The sequence below is a fragment of the Lissotriton vulgaris genome, chromosome 5, assembly GCF_964263255.1.
Source record: "Lissotriton vulgaris chromosome 5, aLisVul1.2, whole genome shotgun sequence".
Classification (NCBI taxonomy): domain Eukaryota; kingdom Metazoa; phylum Chordata; class Amphibia; order Caudata; family Salamandridae; genus Lissotriton; species Lissotriton vulgaris.
Window position 1 is genome coordinate 691,685,552 of NC_141693.1, and position 20,074 is coordinate 691,705,625.

A 20,074-nucleotide genomic window follows, 5' to 3' on the forward strand; every position below is an offset into this window, starting at 1 on the left:
ACATAGTAGCCAGTGGAATAACAATTGTGCCATGGGTCGTGATGCTAGCAGGGAAAATGGCATTTGTGTCATTCATTTGCTAATTAAAAGACAGTAATGTATGGGCTGCAAAGGGCCCCTTACACCCCTGGGCCGAGGTGCCTGTGCACATGTATCGCTTATATGTACATCTCTGAAAGCGGCCTACTTCATGCATCTTTCCTCTATTTATAATTCCGAGCATCAGATGTTTAAATAATATAATTTGACTATTGCATCTGTGTGACTAAAGAAACAGGCTTTCCTGGACTTCTGCCAATCTTACCCAAATGTACCTCCCTTTCGCTATGCTTCATGGTCGCCCCTGCTGGACTCCATTTTATGTGGCTCTTGCAAATTCAACAGGGACCCAAAATATTCGTTCATGCAAGCATAATACTGCCCTTAAAACAGAACTCCTGCTCACAAATACATTTGTGGGTGTTCTTCTGGTAAGGCTGTTGATTACATGGATCGGCCTTATCAAAATTGCAAAGCAAATAAAATAAGTTGCAATCTGCGCAAATGGAAGTCAGGATTTAAGAGCAGGAAGCCTCTCGGAGGTTAATTTAAGAAACTGCTTACCCTGTGCGTGTAATCACTGCATTGACCCTGGAAAAAAAGAGGAGAGAAAGGAAAAGAGATTTAAGACATGGCACGGCATGCAAGCAACTAATCCCAGCTGGAACTACTGAGATCCTGTCCTGACCCTCATCTCTCGGCACCTCTTTATGTTTTTATAAGTGAACTCGAGCTAGCACTACCCTCAGATGCCTCAGGAGGAACTTTTATGTTTTTCATAACAATATTATTTGTCGTCCTATCTCTTAAACAAGATAACTCTTTTTTTTATTAAACTAAAATTAGAAAAAAGCACAATGCAGTACCATCCAGCCACTCAAAACTTGCTTTTTGGTTTCCAAATAACCCATAATACTCTGACACACAGACACACACGCGCACACACACTCAGTGGCTGTCGCCAATGTATAGTTAAGGTTCAGCCAGACTTTCCATAGAAAATGCAATTTTAAATGTTATGGCAAGACCGGAGGCTACCATTATTGCAATCTTATAATTCCTTTAAGAGAAGTTTATCAGTGTGCACTGACTTCTAATTAGTATGTTTAGATTTTGTTTATCTTTCTTCATTAAATTGATGATAACCCAATAGGCAATAGTGGCGGGTCAATTGATTTATGCAGTTGCGTGGTATTTGCAGCATAATTTACCACAGAAGTTTCACATTTTGCAAATCTCACTAAAAATGTTGCTTTTAGTTCAAATGTAAGAACATAATATCACCAGAAAATTGCCACTTTTTTGTTGTTTTTGCTGCAAAATTCAGAGAAACTTAACAGATAATTTGTTTCACCATGCCGCAGGATACTAGCGTAGCGAGGGTGCCAGACTGCTGACTATGGGGTTCACAGTTCGATCGCCAGCGACAGGTTAGCCCAGCACCATGTGACTTTGGGCAAAAGCTCGCTTAATCTTCACGACGGCCCCCAGCGCCGGAACACCAGTTCGGAGGTACCAGGCGCTTTAGAAATATTGGTATTTCATTTCATTTCATTTAGTCCTGACAATGTTAAAGCTCTAGAGGGTGGTTTAAGTGCACTTCTTATGACAATGAAATCTGCATTTAACAGGCAAGCACAAAATATTTAACCTATTTTAGAGTTCCCTTTGCTTTGTGGATTTCTTTTTTTTATATCACTGCACTGAACTCCATGAACTGTAAAAATAACACCTTTAATTAAAAAAACAATGCAGATGCGTTTTGACTACCATGGTCTTTCTCAAGCTAGGTGAGTCCATTTTCTCTTTCAATTTATAAACGAACACTAGCCCTGCCCACAGCGGAGGCCGGCACAGGTAAGCACGGTGGGGCGGGGCAGGGCGTGGCAGTGGGGAAGTCGACAGATGACGGAATAGGTATTATTTATTTATTTATTTATTTAATGATACCTCTTCTGTCATCTGTTGACTTAAGCCCCACCCCGACGCATCCCAACATATTTACCTGCCGCTGCCTGCCAACAGTGAAGTATTTTGGGTGCTGTAGTCACAAGAAAACATATAGCAAAATGAAACAATTAAAAAAAGTTACTCATAGTGGGTGAAATCCACCTAATTGCAGACAATGCATTGTGCTCATATAATGCACTCACAAGAAATATACAAAAAATATATAATATAATATTATCTTGGTCAAAGAAGCCACTGTATGATTGTAAGTGGACCTGTGGCCTAAAGGCTCTTCATGCAACCAATTAGTAACAACAATGTATCCAACACATAATAATTGGTGGTAGAAATCCATAACTGTATAATTACATTTTCATTTGACAGTAGTCTTTGTTTAAATCACACATATGGCTCAAAGTAAATCCTGCAATGTACAAACCAGACACAAATTTGTAAGGCAACCAATTTACACTTTATGTATCAAATAGTACCATTTCATCAGTAAATCAATCTTGAGTACTCACTCAGAATACACTGATGCAGCAACATTTTCTCGTGTTTGTTATAGGTGTACAAAAAGTTCATCATTGTGAAAGGCAAAAGGGGACTTGGTTTTAGTTGGATTATATATTTGGACTCCAGTCATCATAGTTTCTTCATACATATATCTTATCTAGCGGCAGTCGCCACTGTGTAGTTATAGTTAGGTACGCATTTCCAGAGGAAATGCATTTTTTGTGTTGCTAATATCTTTGGCATCATTTGATAACTCGCCCCAAAAAATTTCAAAAAAGTGCTCTTTTTTGCCTAGTTGGTGCATGGAAAGTTTGAGGGAGATCCATCAAGCAAGAGCCAAGAAAAAAAGAGGCGGGGATCCTATAACACAAAATCCCCATGCATTTTCTATAGACTTTTTTAGACCGTACTACTGTGAAAACTGCTGAACAAAAGTTCACCATAATTGACAGGGAGCTAGATCTTGGCCCAGAAGGATATTGTTTGTGATTTGGTGAGAATCCATTAAGCAGTTTTTGAGAAGTAAAGGTTTAAAAATATTTGTATATCTGGATGGTTGACTCCGAGGGACTCCTGTGAGAGTTTTGTGGGAGCACCAGGTATAAAAAAGAGCATTCTGATGGGGTCCCTGGAGACTAAGAAGGATCAGCGAGGGGGGCTGCATGCTCCTCCTCCCTTTAGACTTTGACCCTTGGATGTGGGACTCTGGCCTTGGGAAGGAGGCCACATAGCTCCCTCCCCCTTTGTATTGTATTAGGACCCAGGAGGATGTGGTCCCCTGTTCTATTAAGGCTCAGGGAGGATGGCTGCATGGCTGCATGGCCCCCTCCCCTTATTATACATGTTTTTGATCCAGGGGGTGGGGTCCCTGGTCCCATAGGAAAACCCTCCACTGCGCATGGCAAAGGCTGTGTGCAATGTAGGGTTGGCAGGCTACTGGGGGTTTAGCCACTGGGCCTGGTGGCAGACCAAGCTCTGTAGCCAACCCCTGCTCTGATGGACAAAGGCTGTGTGGAGCTTGGGATTGTCTCCTAGCGGGAAGTTGGAAGCAGGACCTGGCTGCAAGACAGGCCCAGAAGCTATACCCATGCTGCGTATGACCAAAGGCCATGCGTGGCATGGGCTTGGCTGCCTCCGGGTGACTGCCTGTGAGGAGTTGGATGCAGGGTATGGCAGCAAGCCAGGCCTTGTGGCCAATCCCATGTTGCATGTAGAGTGGGGTTAGCTGTGTGGGAATTTGGCTGCCGAGTGGGTTGGCCGCAGGGCCTGGCCTCAGAGAAGACCCTCTTGCCAACTACCTGCTGTGCATGGCTGAAAGCTGTGCATAGCGGGGATTTGGCTTTAGTATTAAATCTCTTTATTGACAGTTTATAGCACATGCATGAATGACATATGACCACATGGCACCAGCCCCTCATTACAGTGCGAGGTCGAAAGTTAAAGCAAGAAAAGAGACAGGGCCATGCCACGCTATTGAGTGAATTCTAGTAATGAGCGTACTGTAGATGCAAACAATCTGCATTAAGTATAAGAAAAACCAAAGGTTTTAGGTATTATAATAACATATTGATATACTTTAAAAAAACAAGAAATTCACTGAAACAAAAACAAGGTTAAAGGAACGTTATAGTTAAGTGTGATAAAATTATCTGTTTTTGTTTAAAAAACCTTAGAAATTCACTGATAATACCCAAAGGTTAAATTTACGCTATAGTTAGGTGAATAGTCAGTGGCAATATTAATGTTTTGAACTAAAATCACCCACAGAAATCCCCCAGTTATAGTTAGCAGAGCTAACTATACCTTGCACCCCCTACATGCACTGTGTATGGCCTCATATATTACATCACTCATGACATGTTGTATGCCTTGATCACAGGAACAGAGGTGCTTTAAATACATTTCACCACATGAAAAATTCCTAAAAGTCCCAAGATGCATCTGTGTGATCATTCTAAAAAAGCTGAGGCCCCCCTGCAGGGTCGGGCTCCCTGTCAATGGAGAGTTTTTAGCAGTGTTTTGATTGGGGGACATGACCTGCTGACCTACACATGGAAAAACGGATAATACCAGATACCACATGTTGGAGATGAGAAAGGGAGATGGTAGAGGTTCTCTCTCCCGGGTGATTCCGGATTCTTCACTTGTAAGAATGATGAAGTGTGCAATGACTGTCAATTTCAAGAATTTGCATGTGACCACTTTAATTATCCGGATGTACTGAACAACAAACAACAAGGATGAATTTTGAATTGTTGTCGTGACTGAATGATATTAAGCAGTATTCAACAGATACTGCAATACAGTTTTTTTAGGATGGTCACGCAGAAGCATCTCTGGACTTGTTGGAAATTTTAGGTCTTGTGGTGAAATGTATTTAAACCACCTGTTGAGTGTTTGCACACCTCTATTCCTGTGATCAAGGCATTTCGCCGAAACGCGCCAGGAAGGGTCATTAAGCGGTATTTAACAGATACTAAAATACAGTTTTTGGGATGATCACGCCGATGCATCTTTGGACTAGTAGGAATTTTTAGATCTTGCCGTGAAATGTATTTAAAGCACCTGTGAAGTGTTTGCACACCTCTATTCCTGTGATCAAGGCATTTCGCAGAAACGAGTAAGGAAGGATAATTTACATGCAGCCATTTTATCAATTGAAGTCAAAGCTGTGGTGAAACCATGAATCGACCTACAAATCTCTTGTGTGTAATTAATTACCGAGAAGCTCCATCCCCGTCAGCTGAGGCTGCCCTGCAGGATCGGGGGCCGTCGTCGATGAAGAGTTTTTGGCTATATATATGATTCATATCAGGGTGCTTTCACTGCCGCGTTTAGGTTACGCATTCACTGCCCTATCCACGCTGTGACAGCAGACCCCCGGTTACGGCATTAAATCCTGATTAAATCAGGTCTCGCCAGTGCCACTCGCTGCTCAGATGGAAGCCTCACTAAGTACCCCATGACGATCGAGTCTTTATCCAGGATTGAAACCACATCATCCTGCCAGAGCCTAAGTCACTGTTCTCATCGACAACCCAGTCCTGATGAGGATCCCAACCAACCGGGATCGAAACGCCGTCGACTAGACAGCTCAAATTTCACGACGCAATTCACGTCTTGTGCTCCCATATCAATTAATGTGTTTCAAGTAATGCTTACTTGTCTCTGTTGGGGCCATTATCTGATGTGTATATATTGATTGATGCGTCGCCTATGCTGTTGTTTTTAAACACTTGCACACTCACTTGTCACAGATTGTATATAGCACTTGCACCAAGTGTCACCGGGTTGTCACAAGATCCACTCTGTACAGTGCTGCCTTAACTGTATTGAACCTTGAAAAGTTTTTTTTTGTCCTACTACTTATGAAAATAAGACTACCCTCTCTCCAAATCCTTGACTCCTTGGCTTTCCTTTCTTGTAATGCATATTGCATACACTCTTGAAACTGTCTATACATAATACCTGTTGGGAACTGTTCTTATTCTTATTACAAGGTGTGGCATAATGCATTTCGGCCGATGTCGGCCTTCCTCAGATGCCGGTTAATAATCATCAGGAGGCATTGAAAACACCTAAATAAGTTAGTCCTGTCCTTTCCCCATTGGTGGGGATCTGCTCCGCCCCCTTCCCTCGTAATGGCACACTTGCATGCTGTTCGTAGGAACTACATTTCCCAGGAATCCACTCAATCCCGGTAAGTGTTGCAGGGGTAATACGCTTCATAGTGAAAATGTCGGAATACAGGATTCACTGTGGTGTTGCTCAATGTCCAATATCCTGCTGTGTATTGTGAAGGCGTCTCCTCCGGTCCCCACACATCGCATTAACCCCTCGCACATTCTATTCAAAAGTGTTTTTTCTTTTGCCAATATATTTGGTGCCGTTTGATGAATCTTCACGACATTTTCCAAACTAATAGTTCACTCAGGTCAGCTCCAATCTTAAAAGTGTCAGGGTGATTCGTCAAGCGGGGGCCCAGATAAAAGGGGGTCCCAAAACACATTTTCCCCATGTTAATTTCCTTAGGAACTTTAGACAAAGCTACAGCCCGAACTGTTGAACGGAATTAGAACAAATGTGGCAAGAAGGTAGGTCTTGGTCCAGAAAGCGTGCTTTCTCGGTCTCGCCTAGCATTGCAGCGCATGCACTGCTGGCTTTGCGAGGCATGCAGTATACGGTATGGCTGGAAGCTTCGGGGAAGCCTGGTCAGATGCAGTTGAGGAGAGTGACACTGGTGAGTGCCCTGAGTGGCACAAAGGTGTTTTTTCCGAGAGATGGAGCACACCTGTTACCAGGTTGAGGGAACTGGCAGAGTGATAAATGGTGCCAACGGAAGGCAGTGAGTTGCTGTTATGAGGCTGTAGGAGAGCACAGGGTGATGGATTTTAAGCTGTTGTTGAGCGTGGTCCAGGGGCGTGGGTAGGCATTAGGTAAGGGATGTGAGGGAAGGCATTACCACTGAGAACGGGACTGAATAGGGTCACTAGGGGAAGTAAGGGGGTGTAGTGATGCTCCATTCAAGGACATTTAGCACACCTAATTTTGTTGATGAATATGTTTGTATGCGGGTTGAAAGTTGTTAAAGTGCTTTTTCACTTTTGGAAATCTCCCCCAAGTATCTAGTCCTGGGTTTTGTGAAGGTTCACAGATCACAGACCTATATACAGAAAAGTGGCTTGCCACAAACAAAGTGTAAACAAAAGTTTTGCAAATCGGTCCTATAGCAGGGGCCCGCTACTTGTGAGAGGCCCTTGTTGTTGGTGGAATTCCCACCCGGGTCTGACTGGTTTATAGCACAATCTGGTAGTGTCCAATAGGCTTATCTGGCAGGTCAGTGTTTAGGGCAGTTTTTAGAAGTTTGTGATCCTCTATATGGACAGGTTGGCTGGTTTTTAAGGTTGTTTACCTGAAGTAACCACAAACATTGCCTGCAGCAAACAAGTGCATGCATTCTCCCATACCTTGCAAAATACTCATGCAGGTGTCTTCATGAGTTCAAAACTGTCCTGACTTGCAAATGTGGCCACTTTTTTAGCAACCTGGTTCTCTAATGGGGGACACTTTGATTTTGATGCCCAGGCCTAGGTTAACCTTGTTGTCTGATGCCAAAGGCCGGCCCTGGCTGGAGCCTTTCCTTCCTGTTCGGGAGAGTGAGTCTCTGTTGGTTAGGATAGGGAAAGATCGCCCCTGCCTCTTGGGATGTTTTATCCTACGAAGGCATAACTGATGCTGGGGAACCTGGGCTGGGGTGTGATTCATAGAGCAAGCTTTTTTTTTTCTTTGTAAAATTGTATGAACTGCGTTGCATAGTTGTGCCTCGTTCTGCACGCTTTTCGAAATAGCCGTCTTATTTCAGTATCTGGCTTTGTGTTCATCCTTCAGCCCTCTGTTTGTACATGTTTGTTCTGCTACAGATAAGTCCTGCTGTTCTCTGGTAGTGGGATGGGCACATATTAAAATTCCTATTTCAAATTTAGGATTTGTAGCATGCATGTTGGTATTTTGTTGTTAAAATCATTATATAATAAATGCCATTATCTGTTTCAGAAAATAGAATTTGATATTTAGGGTGCATAGAAGTGCACACGCAGTCTCTCTTAGTAAGGTCTGGTGTAGATCTGGCTAGAACAGTGGGGAGGATATCTGTCCTACTTGATGTGTGCAAAGCAGTTGTATGGTTATAAACCGGTTTAGATTCCTTTGTATGATCTGTGGTCTGTGAAAATGGATTGTATTGTTAAAGTAGCTAACTTTTACCCATACTGTAGTTGTCAACGTTTGCTTCACCTTAGTTTGCAATCGGAGGTGGTTCGTCATGGCATAATAATGTGCAAGTTGCTCATGGAGACCCTTTGACATTACGCAGTACCCCACGTTGCGGTCCAATAAGTCCAACTAGCAGGCTGCGGGCGGTCTGACTAGGAACGAGGACAATAGCATCCCGTTGGTCCCCGATATATGAGACGTGATCGTGACGTCTCTGAGAAAATTTGCAGTATATTTCTATACGCACATTACTATTATCTCGAAGATACATCTTGAAGGTGGCCGATTATTAGAGGCGGTTTACTGTAAGCAAAATTCGCTTGATAATCATCAAGATATTGTGTTTAAGTGGGATATTATTATTTTAATCCTGAGGAAGGTTGTTGGCCTTGAACATTTATTTGCCATAACCGAAACGCGTCGATGCACTTTGTGGTGGAGAAGCACTAAGTGATAGAAATAAGAAACTCCTATAATTGTGGAATTGAATATACAACTTGGAGTAAATCTCATCAATTCATTGAAACTGGTGTTCTTTTTCTCCCTTTTAATTGGTATTATTTTCCTTATGTACTGTCCCATTTTTTATGTAATGAATTTATGATGTGTCACAATGTTCTGTTTTTTAAATTGCTTTTAAATTTACCTAAATAAAATGTACAAGTTTTTTGAATGACTGATTTATGTTTATCATTAACTGCTCCTTATTGTGTTGAAGTGGGTGAATTCTCTGTATGTCTAGTATAAAACTGTGGTTTGCTCTTAAGTTCACCCAAAGGGGAAAACTTTATTGACAGCTTTGTCTTCTGGTACCCTACCCCTTTGGTTCTTTGGGTCCCTCTCTTTTGTTAGAGACCTTTTGTAATTATGCAGTCTGGTTTTCCCATTGGTATAGAAGTACGGTGCCTCAGCCATGGGTTTGTACTCCTACCTGCTCTGCCATAAGCAGCTGAGTATTTGTCCAGACAGGGTCTTTATTGTTTGTCCAGAACAGCACTGGCGTGAGGATTATGGGGCACCTTCAAGTTTGTAATATTTCATTGTTTTATTAACTTAATTATGAACGGGGTGGAGTATCTTCACGTGAGATTTTCAAGGGTTATTCAGGAAGCCCATGCAAAGTCTGATAATGGCGGTCAAGCCAGTAGGCGTTTGATAGACTGGCTTAGACTTTGGAATCATGTTGTGATTATCCTATATGCAGACGAGTTAGAAAAATTAGCCTGAGACGCATCTCATTGGTTTTGAGAAAGCACTTCTTACATCTTAATTATTACAAATAGGAGAATAAACATTGCATATACAATTTTCAACAATACACATTACTTACCAATAATTCAAAACCTGCACAGCTAGCTAGACAATCTTTTAACCTTTCTCTATCCAGAGTCATGGTTGACCACCGGGCTGACCCTTTCAGCCCTGGAGAAGTGAATAGGGCCCCTTCTGCTAACTCCTGGTGTTCTTACAAAGTTGTAACTCTGGACAAACTCACCTGCTCCCATGCACGAGGGAGCCGGGCCCACTAGAAAGCTGCGCCCACAACAAGCATGCCAGAGCTAACCCTGAGGGACCACCCTCTTGCACCCTAAGGGAGGAAGCCTTGGCAACCGGGCCATAACTTGGTCCTCTGGCACAGGAACCATCTAACAAATTCCCCAGGGCAATACTATAGAGTAACTACAAAAGGATATGTACAGTTGCACAAGCGCCCACCTCCAATCCCCCCTCTCCACCTTATTATCAGTGATCCACTGACAATGTTTGGGGAAAAATGCGCTAATCAAGAATTTGCTAGAAGTATTGGTATGTCTAATGCAGGTGTCTACCTGCCTTGAAGCCAACCATGAGTTTACCCTGCCACAGGCACTAATGACTAACTGGCCACCTGTAACCTAGCCACTATTCTAGTCCATGAATATCGCATGCACAGTGACTGCAAGCAGCCCAACTCCGAACATTTCCTTACCTGGAGAGGACAAATTCACATCAACTTTATGTTTAAAAAATAAATAAATCTCCTCTCAAACCGAGCATTGATTTACAGTCTTCAATCAAGCCTTATCAAATACATTGCTCAGGTACTTTCCAGGTTTAACGATTGAGGATTTAGATGTAAACCTATACAATGTAGCCTAACCCTTTTTGTACCTTATTTGTTTTTGTTTTTTAGAGGAGCAGCTCCGCTTAAGGTGTGGCGAGTGTTACCTCTGCTGAAGAAGTATGTTTATTGTTTACTACCAATATGCCATCGAGTGATGAAGCATTGGTCTGCGACCTTATTCATTACTGAAGTAATGGCTCCTACTAGGTAATGCAAATTCATAGATCAAGGTTTATACAAATAACTGAAGGATTGAATATATTTAAATACCATACAGGTCATTTTAAACCTCCATTTGAATAAGGCCAACTCATTTCAAAAGTTTAGGCCAGTCCTGATAATTTCTAATTCTTCCTTCTGTTAGTTAAGACCCAGTTTTGCTCATTTGTTTGGACATCATGAAGCCATGTTGTCTGACTGTTAGAGCCACCACCCACTACTTCTATAGCATAATCTACTTTAGAACTTCTAAGAGTGACTGCTGTTATGGCTCATTTTGTCAATTTAAGGTACTATTTGTTTTAATTTTGTAAGACAAAAGATGGTTGATTTGGCCACTTGTGTAAATTGGATTGAAAGTTGAGGTTTGTGATTCATACAATGCCCAAATAATTCGGAGGAATGTGGGTGTTACAAACCATTCTGGTGCCTAATCTTAACAGCTGAAGCTTTAAGTTTATGGCATTCAATTTTTGTTCACTTTTATTTACCTAGAGGTGACCAGCTCTACTTTTATTAAATGTACTTATTTTGTTTTACTGCAAAAACAGCATCTCTGTATAAATGGAACTACAGGGTTCTTTCCCTAATGATTAACAGCGGCTTGTTGAAGATGTTCAATAGAAGTGGTTAAGTGGAGAACCTTTGGGGACCCTGCATTCCTCCTAATTCCAGATGTTTTGAAAAGGCAAAGCCTAACGTTATGGGTGCGACTAGTTAGAAACTTAAAATAAACTTCTGCCAGTTTCCAACCTGATCATCTGATTAGCAGCCTGAGCTTGACTGTAGAACTTGTAGCAGAATTAGAATTGCAGTATAGCTCTGCTCAGTCGATGGAGCTTTGAGAGTGGTCTACCTGAAACATACATTTCTCTCATACTAAGAAAATGCTGTGTTGCTTTATGGCCAGCAAAAGGTTAACTGAACTTTTGTATGCTCCAGCTCATAACTTCTCAACCACTCCACCCTCCCCAAGATTACCTTGCTCAAATAGAAATGGCAAATCTATTAACTCTTTTAAGATTAGGCCAATTAACCCCAGCAGATCATATACTCCTGAACGTATAAAAAGTAAACCTGCCAGACAGTGCCACAGAACTGTCCAAGGAATGGTTGCAAAACAAGTGAAAACGGTTGAAATCCTTCTGAAATAGTCACAAAATGTGAGGAAACCACTTCAAAAGTCTACTTTCCTATGTGTAGCAATGAACTATGCTGCAATCTGAAATGGCCACAGCACATCACGTGTTGACATCACTGGTCACATGTTGCACAGCAGCAAATGAGGCTGGAAGGAGTCCTTTGTCTGCTTCAAATGACACTTGGTCACAAAGGCACTGGCTGGTAAGCTACTTCAGCCAAAGTGCTGAGCAAGTCACTCAAGGGCCAGCTCGTACTCTGGAATTGACACACAATGAAGTGGTAAACCTGCAGTGCACTGCAAGGGACTAATCGCAGTACTTCATGCTTCCCAAAGGAGGAAAGTGCACGAAATAGGGTAGACTTATGCCAAACAACTTGTCGCCAGGTGTAACATTGACAAGTAGACTCCGAGGCAAGTGTAAATCCTCTTTCCAAGTTTATTGTAGAAAATGCTGGAGCCCACGGATGTGCGACCTCGTCCTGTGCTGTCCATCTACAACTGCCATAGCGGTGGCTTTCGGAACTCTGAGTGAGTGAGCAGTCATGGGCCACATTTTAAAGCACAACATGTTTTTAGGTCGAGCATTCAAGACCTCTTGTATATAATTTAGTATATACTTATATGTGTATGTACATTGTAGGCTCTGGAGACCAGCCCCAGGACTTGTATGCTTCCGCTTAGGGACTTTTTTTCTGTTCAACTGCCTCTATTTAACTGTCTTGATAGAAAACGACCAGTAGAGGTTAGTAAAATACCATAATTGCCTTCTGCTTATTCAACTGCTTCTATTTAACTGTCTTGATAGAAAACGACCAGTAGAAGTCAGTAAAATACATGAATTGCTTTCTGCTGAGGGACTTTTTTTCTTTATTTTTTAGGCAACTGCCTCTATTTAACTTTCTTGATAGAAAATGACCAGTGGAGGTAAGTAAAATACCAGAATCACTTTACCATTCTCTAGATTCCAGTCCATAGAAATGGTCTTCCAAGAGCACCCGTAGACAATATTTTTTTCAAATGTTGTGTTTTCAGTGACACCAGTGTTGGATGGGTGAGGTTGTGTGTGTGTGTGGGCCAGCCCTCTGGGGAGTGGCTGGCAGAAACACTGGAATGTGTCCAGCAGGACACATCACATCCTAAAAGGCAGAGGAGGTCGAAAGGCAGAGGAAGCTTTCGGAAACGCTCCTTTTTGTAGCTTTCATTCCTGACTGAGGCTGCAGTTCAACATGTGACAGATTTGTTAAATAAACCTTGATTGAATTTGAGATATATTTAATGTAATTTACAGTGCGTTGGTTTAATTAAAGTGATTGCTCGAAGCGAAGGGAGCACACCCAACCCTTGTGTCTTAACTAGTCTTGGCCCACATGACCCTGTAATCTCTTTTTAGGATGTTGCCTCTGTGGGTTAGTCTCTACACTGATCGGTGCCTTGAGGCGTCACTCTCTACCTCATTTCATTAGACTTGTCCTACATTTGTTGCCAGTCCACATCCTGTTATACAAATATTATGACTGCTGCAATTTATACCACACTCTGCTTTTACTTTATTTAAATGTAGCAACATCTTAGGATAATGTAATCTTGTGTCTTACTAATAACCTAGTTTTACAGTAAAGCGCTTTAGAACCTTGGCATAATGCCCGCTGATATATAAAAATACACAAATAATAAATAAAGAAATTGTTCTGTATAATAAGGCCTAAATAAACAAACAGTTTGCCTGACAAACAGGTACATCACAGAAGAATGGCGCAAAAGAAGTCGGAACACAGAGGAGTGCCCTGAGACCGCTCGGTGTATATTGAGCACTACAAGTGACTTAAAAAAAGCATAATCATGCATAAGATTCCTGTGCATGTATATGGAAGGCTGTGTGAGGATTAGTGCTTCATAACAGCAAACTATAATGTTTGACTTTACGCCTATATTTTTATATAATACTTTTCTTTTGTTTAGTTATATCTGCTAGAATCTAAATCAACTTGGTGCTTTTGAACGAGGCTCTGCTTCATATATTTAATAACATCTGAGTTCTCTGTATCAGTGTGTGCATTTACTCCACGTATGTATCAGTAGGTGCCTCCAGGGATACACTGTGCATATCTGCCCGGTCAAACCACATCCATATGCTTTGTCTGTGTGTCAGTTTTGACTGGATTCGTGTATTCTGGGTATGCCTTAAATGTACTTTTGTATTTCTAGTGGGCCCAAGTCTGTGTGTGTGTGATCCATATGCGTGCACGTCTTTTTACGCTTTATATGTCTGCCCGCATCAGATTCTGCATTTTCCATTAGGACATATGCAGCAGCCTGCATGCTAATTGTTTGATTCTTGCCACAACAACCCTTTCACCATCTCTGTAATTAGGCACTCCCATTGCCGAGACCAATTATCTATGCCACTGCTTGTTAAGCCTTCTGTTGATAAGTGCTATACAGTGTTTAAATACAAGTTCGCCTTCAGTGGGGCGATCTGGTTCATTTTTATACTATAAATCCAAAAGGTAATAAACAATACACAGTTTAGAAGAGTTAAGTACATCTATAACATAGTAAATATTGTGTTACCATAGCCACTTCAATTATTGTTAAGTTAAAGATTTTACTAGGCGCTGTACATTTAATATGCCATCCATGAACATGAAAGAAGTCAATTTTAAGTAGCCTGAAATGTCTCATAGGATGAATCCTGTGGCAAATGGGACAGTCGAATATTCCGAAATTTGAGATTTGGTGGGTATTGTGAAATTTGAGATTTGGTACAGTACAGCTCTGGCTCCCACCTGCAGGTCAGTCACAATGGTCATGGGCCAGAAACTGTTTTCTGTTGAAAGTAAACTCCATATAGCATAATAGGCAGAAGTACATTCAAAACATAACTGCATGGGCCAAAGGTATTGTTTCGAGACCACTGCCAGCACAGTAGAAATTCAGGGTTACCAAAATCCACCTCATGCATCTTTCTTCACATTACACTTCATGTCACTTTGTATAGCTTTTGTAGGTTCTTTCTCATTCCTGTGTTCTTGCTTTGTCATGTTTTTCTTTCGTTTTCTTACTCCTTCTTTCTACCATTTCTGACTTTCTCTCTCTTGCTTTGTGTCAAAGTCTGATGAAAATATTTCATAGTCCCCAGTAATAAGTGCAGTGCCCATCACCTGCAACCACATTTACAAATGAACAACTGATGATAGGGGGTGATCTTCTCCTGAAGATATTTTAAATTAGGGTTGGTCAGACGATTCTGACTCATGGCAGGCATCTGAAACACCAGTGGGAGTAAGCAATCACAAAATTCTCCATGATGTTTCTAACAAATTCTAGGAAATCCACTGCTAACTTTAGCACAGTGGCCTACTGGTAAAAAGGCCCACTATAATGATCGAGATCAGATCCCAGGAAAAAAAGTCCTAAGGGTCAGTTCCCAGTGCACTGATGTCTCCATCATATGAATGAGGTGCGTTTAGGATTTATTAGTGGAGTAATATTAATTGGTGAAAAAGACTCCATTAAGGATAGGCTCAGATCAAGAGAACTTTCAAGGGACCGATGGAAAAAAGGTCATTGATGGGCGTGTCGTCAATGGTGAAATTGTCGATGAGGATATCGTTCGAGGTGCCACCTATGGTGAAACTATTAATCGAGATGTTGTCTGTAGTGTAACAAATCTAAAACTAAAGAATGGGTTGTCATCATATGTAAGGACCTTGACAATGTCATCGACAAAGTGGATTCAATAGTCACAAGGTCGTCGTTGGGATGGTTGTAGAAGAGGGTTGAACCCTTTACAATGAGGTTGTTAATGTTGCCCCTGAAGCAAACTTGCCTCCATCATAAACAGTACAGTCAACAATAAACCTTCAGCACCAGTATCATATTGATTTAACACAAGAACTTACATGATGTTGTTGAAGTTGTCTTTGTTTAGGGGAAGGAGGTTCCTAAGAAAATGAAGCTGAGGAGATGCTGTTGAAGTGGGGAAGGCCTTGGATTTTGAGACCCTCATTAGAAGCTCTCCAACCATACCAGAAGTGTGCGCTTTAGAGATAAGATCAGAGGGCTCAGGGGTAGAGGGCTACCTGAGTTTCTGTGGTTGAGGCTCCTACCAGCTCTCATTTGTGGTTCTTGGTCAAATCTGCAGGTACAAGCTTTGTTGAATTGTTCCAAGCCCTATCTCACAAAGAATTTGCTAAGTACTCGCCTCCAAGTCATGGAGAGTCTTGTGATTAAATATCTGGCAGGTCTCACAGCTTCTTGTCACATGATTAGCTCAACGCAGGCAAATAAAGCATTTCTTGTGAGGGTCTTTGTGGCAAATCTTCCTGGCCACACATGTCTGAGAAAGTTTCAATAGGGTTTTTGTCTTACAAAGGGTGTGATCCGTTTGGATGGTTCGATTAGCCAAAGATTTTTTATACCATTCAAAGGTGTTTAGGTCACTACAGCACGATGTGGCCTCACCTACTTCAGAACATTTGGGTACAAGGACTCCCTCCACAGGTGCAAGGAGGGGGCCCTATGAAGAATCTTGCCACTTATTGGTGGATGAGAGCTCTTTTTCTTTTTACCTTAATACTCTTGCATATTGATCACAAACCCCTTCCGTATATGTCACGAGGAACACTGTTAGGATTCACTATCGGCATGGTTTGGTCACAAGTAAGTATTATTTATTTATTTATTTATGGATTTTATAAAGCGCACGGCTACCCCCAACGGGGGTGTCCCGGCGCTAAAATTGTCTGCAGGAGGAGAAGAGCAATCTAGCTAGAAGCGAATAGACAAGTTTTCAGGCGTCTTCGGAACAGAGCTTCAGATGGAGCGAATCTAAGGTCGATCGGTAAGCCGTTCCAATGTTTGGCAGCTAAGACAGCAAATGCTCTGCCACCCATTCTTGAGCGACGGAATCTAGGCACAAGCAAGAGACGCAGATTGTTAGAGCGAAGGTCTCTGACTGAGTGAGACAGTCTCAATCTCTTTCTTAAGTATTCTGGGCCAGAGCCGTTCAGAGCTCGATAGGCCAGAACAAGCGTTTTAAATTTGATACGATTGGCTATAGGGAGCCAATGGAGTTCCTTGCGAAACGCAGAGATAGAGTGTCTGTATGGGATATTACCAATCAGTCTTGCTGCAGCATTCTGAACCACCTGCAGGCGTTCAATTTGATATAAAGGGGCCCCAGCATAAAGACTGTTGGCGTAATCCAGATGGGCGGTAATTAAGGCCTGAGTGACGGTTCTGCGAGCCTCCATTGGCAGAAATGGAAAGATCTTTCTCATCATTTTTAGTTTGCCAAAGCAGGTTGCAGTAACCTTATTGATTTGAGGGCTGCAGGAGAGGGTGTCATCAAATGTGAACCCCAGATTGCGTGCAGAGTGAACCGGGACTGGAGGGGGGTTAAGTACCGTTGGCCACCAAAGTGGGGGTGGAATGGTCATCTTTTGATTAAAAAACAAGACCTCAGTCTTGTCAGTATTAAGCCGTAAGTGATTCGAGGACATCCACGAACAGATTTCGCCAAGACAATGGCGGAAGCTGGAGAGGCTGCAGTCAGAGTGATCTCTAAATGAGAATATCAGCTGTGTGTCATCAGCATATGAGATCACCCTGACTCCACATGCCTCCACTACCCTGGCTAGCGGGGCTAGGTAAACATTGAAAAACAAAGGACTCAGCGCTGAGCCTTGTGGGACTCCGCGCTCAAGAGGTTTGCATCCAGATTTAAAGGGATTTAAAGTAACCATTATGTCTGATGGCATGCATTTCTGTCATAATACTGCTGTGCTATAAATTACCAAATTAGATTTATGTCATTATAGCAGTGCACTTATACGTATCTTGAAACCATACAGCGCAATGGAAAGAACTTTTTGCCATATTTCATAGCCCTTTTCCTAATGTGAGCATTATAGAAGAAACTTTAATACAAAAAATGCAATCTTGTTTAGTCTGTGAAACAAACTCTATTTGGGACTGCAAACCCCTATGTTGGAGTTGTATCTAGATGTGTATAGCCTCTGTGGTATGGAATCAAGTGACAGCCATTAGACCCCAACAAATCTTTTTTTTTTAAACCTGAAAATGAAAATATGCAACCAAGTTTGTTGAAGTTCGTCAGTTTGCCTGAGTGTAGGAATGGCGAAAATCCAATAAAATCTGCACAGCTCTATATATTGGACACATTTGTGAAAAAATAGGGAAATACTTTTCCACGGATAATTTCTTCATGAGCGGATCTTGTGTATTATATGTTTTAGTGGAATGTTTCTCCTGACATTATGGATTCTTTTTTTTTTGTTTTCTCCCAGCTGACCCATTGGTTGGATGACATTAGAGGTGAAAGTAGATTTAGTGCCACAATTCAAGAGCTGCAGTAAATCCAGGTCCACTCCTCTTGACCACTCAGTGAAGAGATACCTACAGCCTACCCCCATTTGCGATGACATCACTGTGAACTACCACATTCAAACAAAGCGTCAAAAGGCAGAAAACCTTCTGGCACCAATTGGAGAAGCAAGCGTACACACGAAACGCGTTGTTGTTGTGTTACTTGTTGAAAAAAGACATGTTTCAGTGTAGAATGTTTCTGATAAACTGAAAGGTTAATATTAACCTAAATGTTAAACGCCTGTCAGAGGCTGTTCTCTCTAAAAATAAGATGTCACACTTGTGCAGTAGTAGTATGTCCAGGAAATAGAGAAGAAAACGTTCGAGGTACCCGTAACGTAGCCAAATGTTGTGCAAGAGTATACCAGATATATCTGCGCCACCAGAGGCATCGTGCCCCGTTTCTGGGTTTTCATTCAGTAACCCAGAGCACGCTGGGAGTTGCAGCCGTGGTTCATGATAATTGAGCCAACTGAATTCAGGTTCTAAGTTACTATTGTTTTTCGAAGTAAGCACTGGACTGCAGTATATAGACATGGTGTCACCTGGTAGCATTAATTGTTCAAGCTCTCGTACGTCTTAAAATAGTATTCAAACAGTTTCTTTTAAAATATTATTGTGCACATATGTCACACTATATCATAATCATTAGCTAAAGAACCAGACTGACAACACATTTCTATTAAAAAGAAAAAAAAGTCTCTCTTCCTGACCTGACAATCGGAGGTGCCTTATCTGTGTTTATTAAACCCAGGAAGGATGTCTAATTGTTCATAAAGTTCATGAACTAATACATAGGTCCAAGGTTACTTCCTCCTCACTTTATTTAAGATTTGTTGATGTAACACCCACACCCTAGCTTAAAAGGCTATCCGCATAGACACTGCTGCTAAAAAAAAATGATGGTCCTTTAAAGATTTTATAACCAATTTTGTATTTAAGATAAATATTCTTCTTGAATGATTCTTTGTTTTACGGCCTAGAAACGAGGTGCGGGCATTGTACGCTTCCTTCTTTAAAGAAAATAAATTCCTCTCTTCATGTATCCACTATCACTTTACAACATCATGTTGAATTCTGACACACTGTGGACCCAGTTGAAACAAGAATGTGTATTATTACCCTGGTTCTTTATTTATTCTGAATTTTGTGTTCCCCTCTCCTACTTTTTTAAGTTGTTTTCTGTAAATGACTCTTTTAGTTCCATTTCATACAATGCAATTGATATTTCTTGTTTAGGTACATCAGCAGCAAAAGATATTTTCAAACTGAAACTATTGTTAGGTCAGATGATTAATAGAAATGCTGCAGCATTTGGAAAGAAGCAATTTTTATAATGATATAGGTATCCGTATAGCGCACTGCCCGACACTATGAAGTATGGCAAATACAGTTTATAAACAGAGAGGGATTATGGTCTTTAACCCCTCCCAATGCCGATGACGAGCTCAGCTCGCCATGAGCCACGGTGGCCGTGAGCTCGTCATAATGGCCACAACGCTCACACATGGGGCTAATTCCCCCGCTGTGCTGAACGTTCCACAGAAACGGGTGTGGCCGTGACAAGCTCAGCTCGTCATGAGCACAGCGCCACTGTGCTGCGTGATGAGCTGAGCTCGTAACGAGCAGGGGGGCGCTATGCGTGCCCCCTGTCCCCCCAGCACAGCGGGGGAATCAGCCACGCAGGCAAGGGGTTAATAGTAGCTTGTAATTGGTATGTGTCATATATATAGCGCAAAATCGGCCATTAATTGGCATCTAAGTACTTTCTGTATTTCGTGATGGCTTTCCAAATGATTCTGAGGTTACTGTCACAGATCTGAGTGTGAGTTTTGTGGAAAGCAGGGATGAGGAATGCTCCTCAGAGTGTGTCAGACTCCGTGTGTTGTGGGTTTGAACGATGATTTAGAAGGGCTGCAGCAAAACTGGTTATGCATATT

At 41.8% G+C, this 20,074-nt stretch overlaps 1 protein-coding gene across 1 annotated transcript in view; it reads right to left on the bottom strand.

The window, feature by feature from the left end:
• COL13A1 (collagen type XIII alpha 1 chain) overlaps nt 1–20,074 on the bottom strand; it is a 368,078-nt gene that overhangs the window by 252,191 nt on the left and 95,813 nt on the right. The window contains exon 10 of the mRNA XM_086922128.1: nt 604–630. Coding sequence (XP_086778254.1) covers nt 604–630 — 27 coding nt within the window. The remainder of the gene's footprint in view (nt 1–603; nt 631–20,074) is intronic.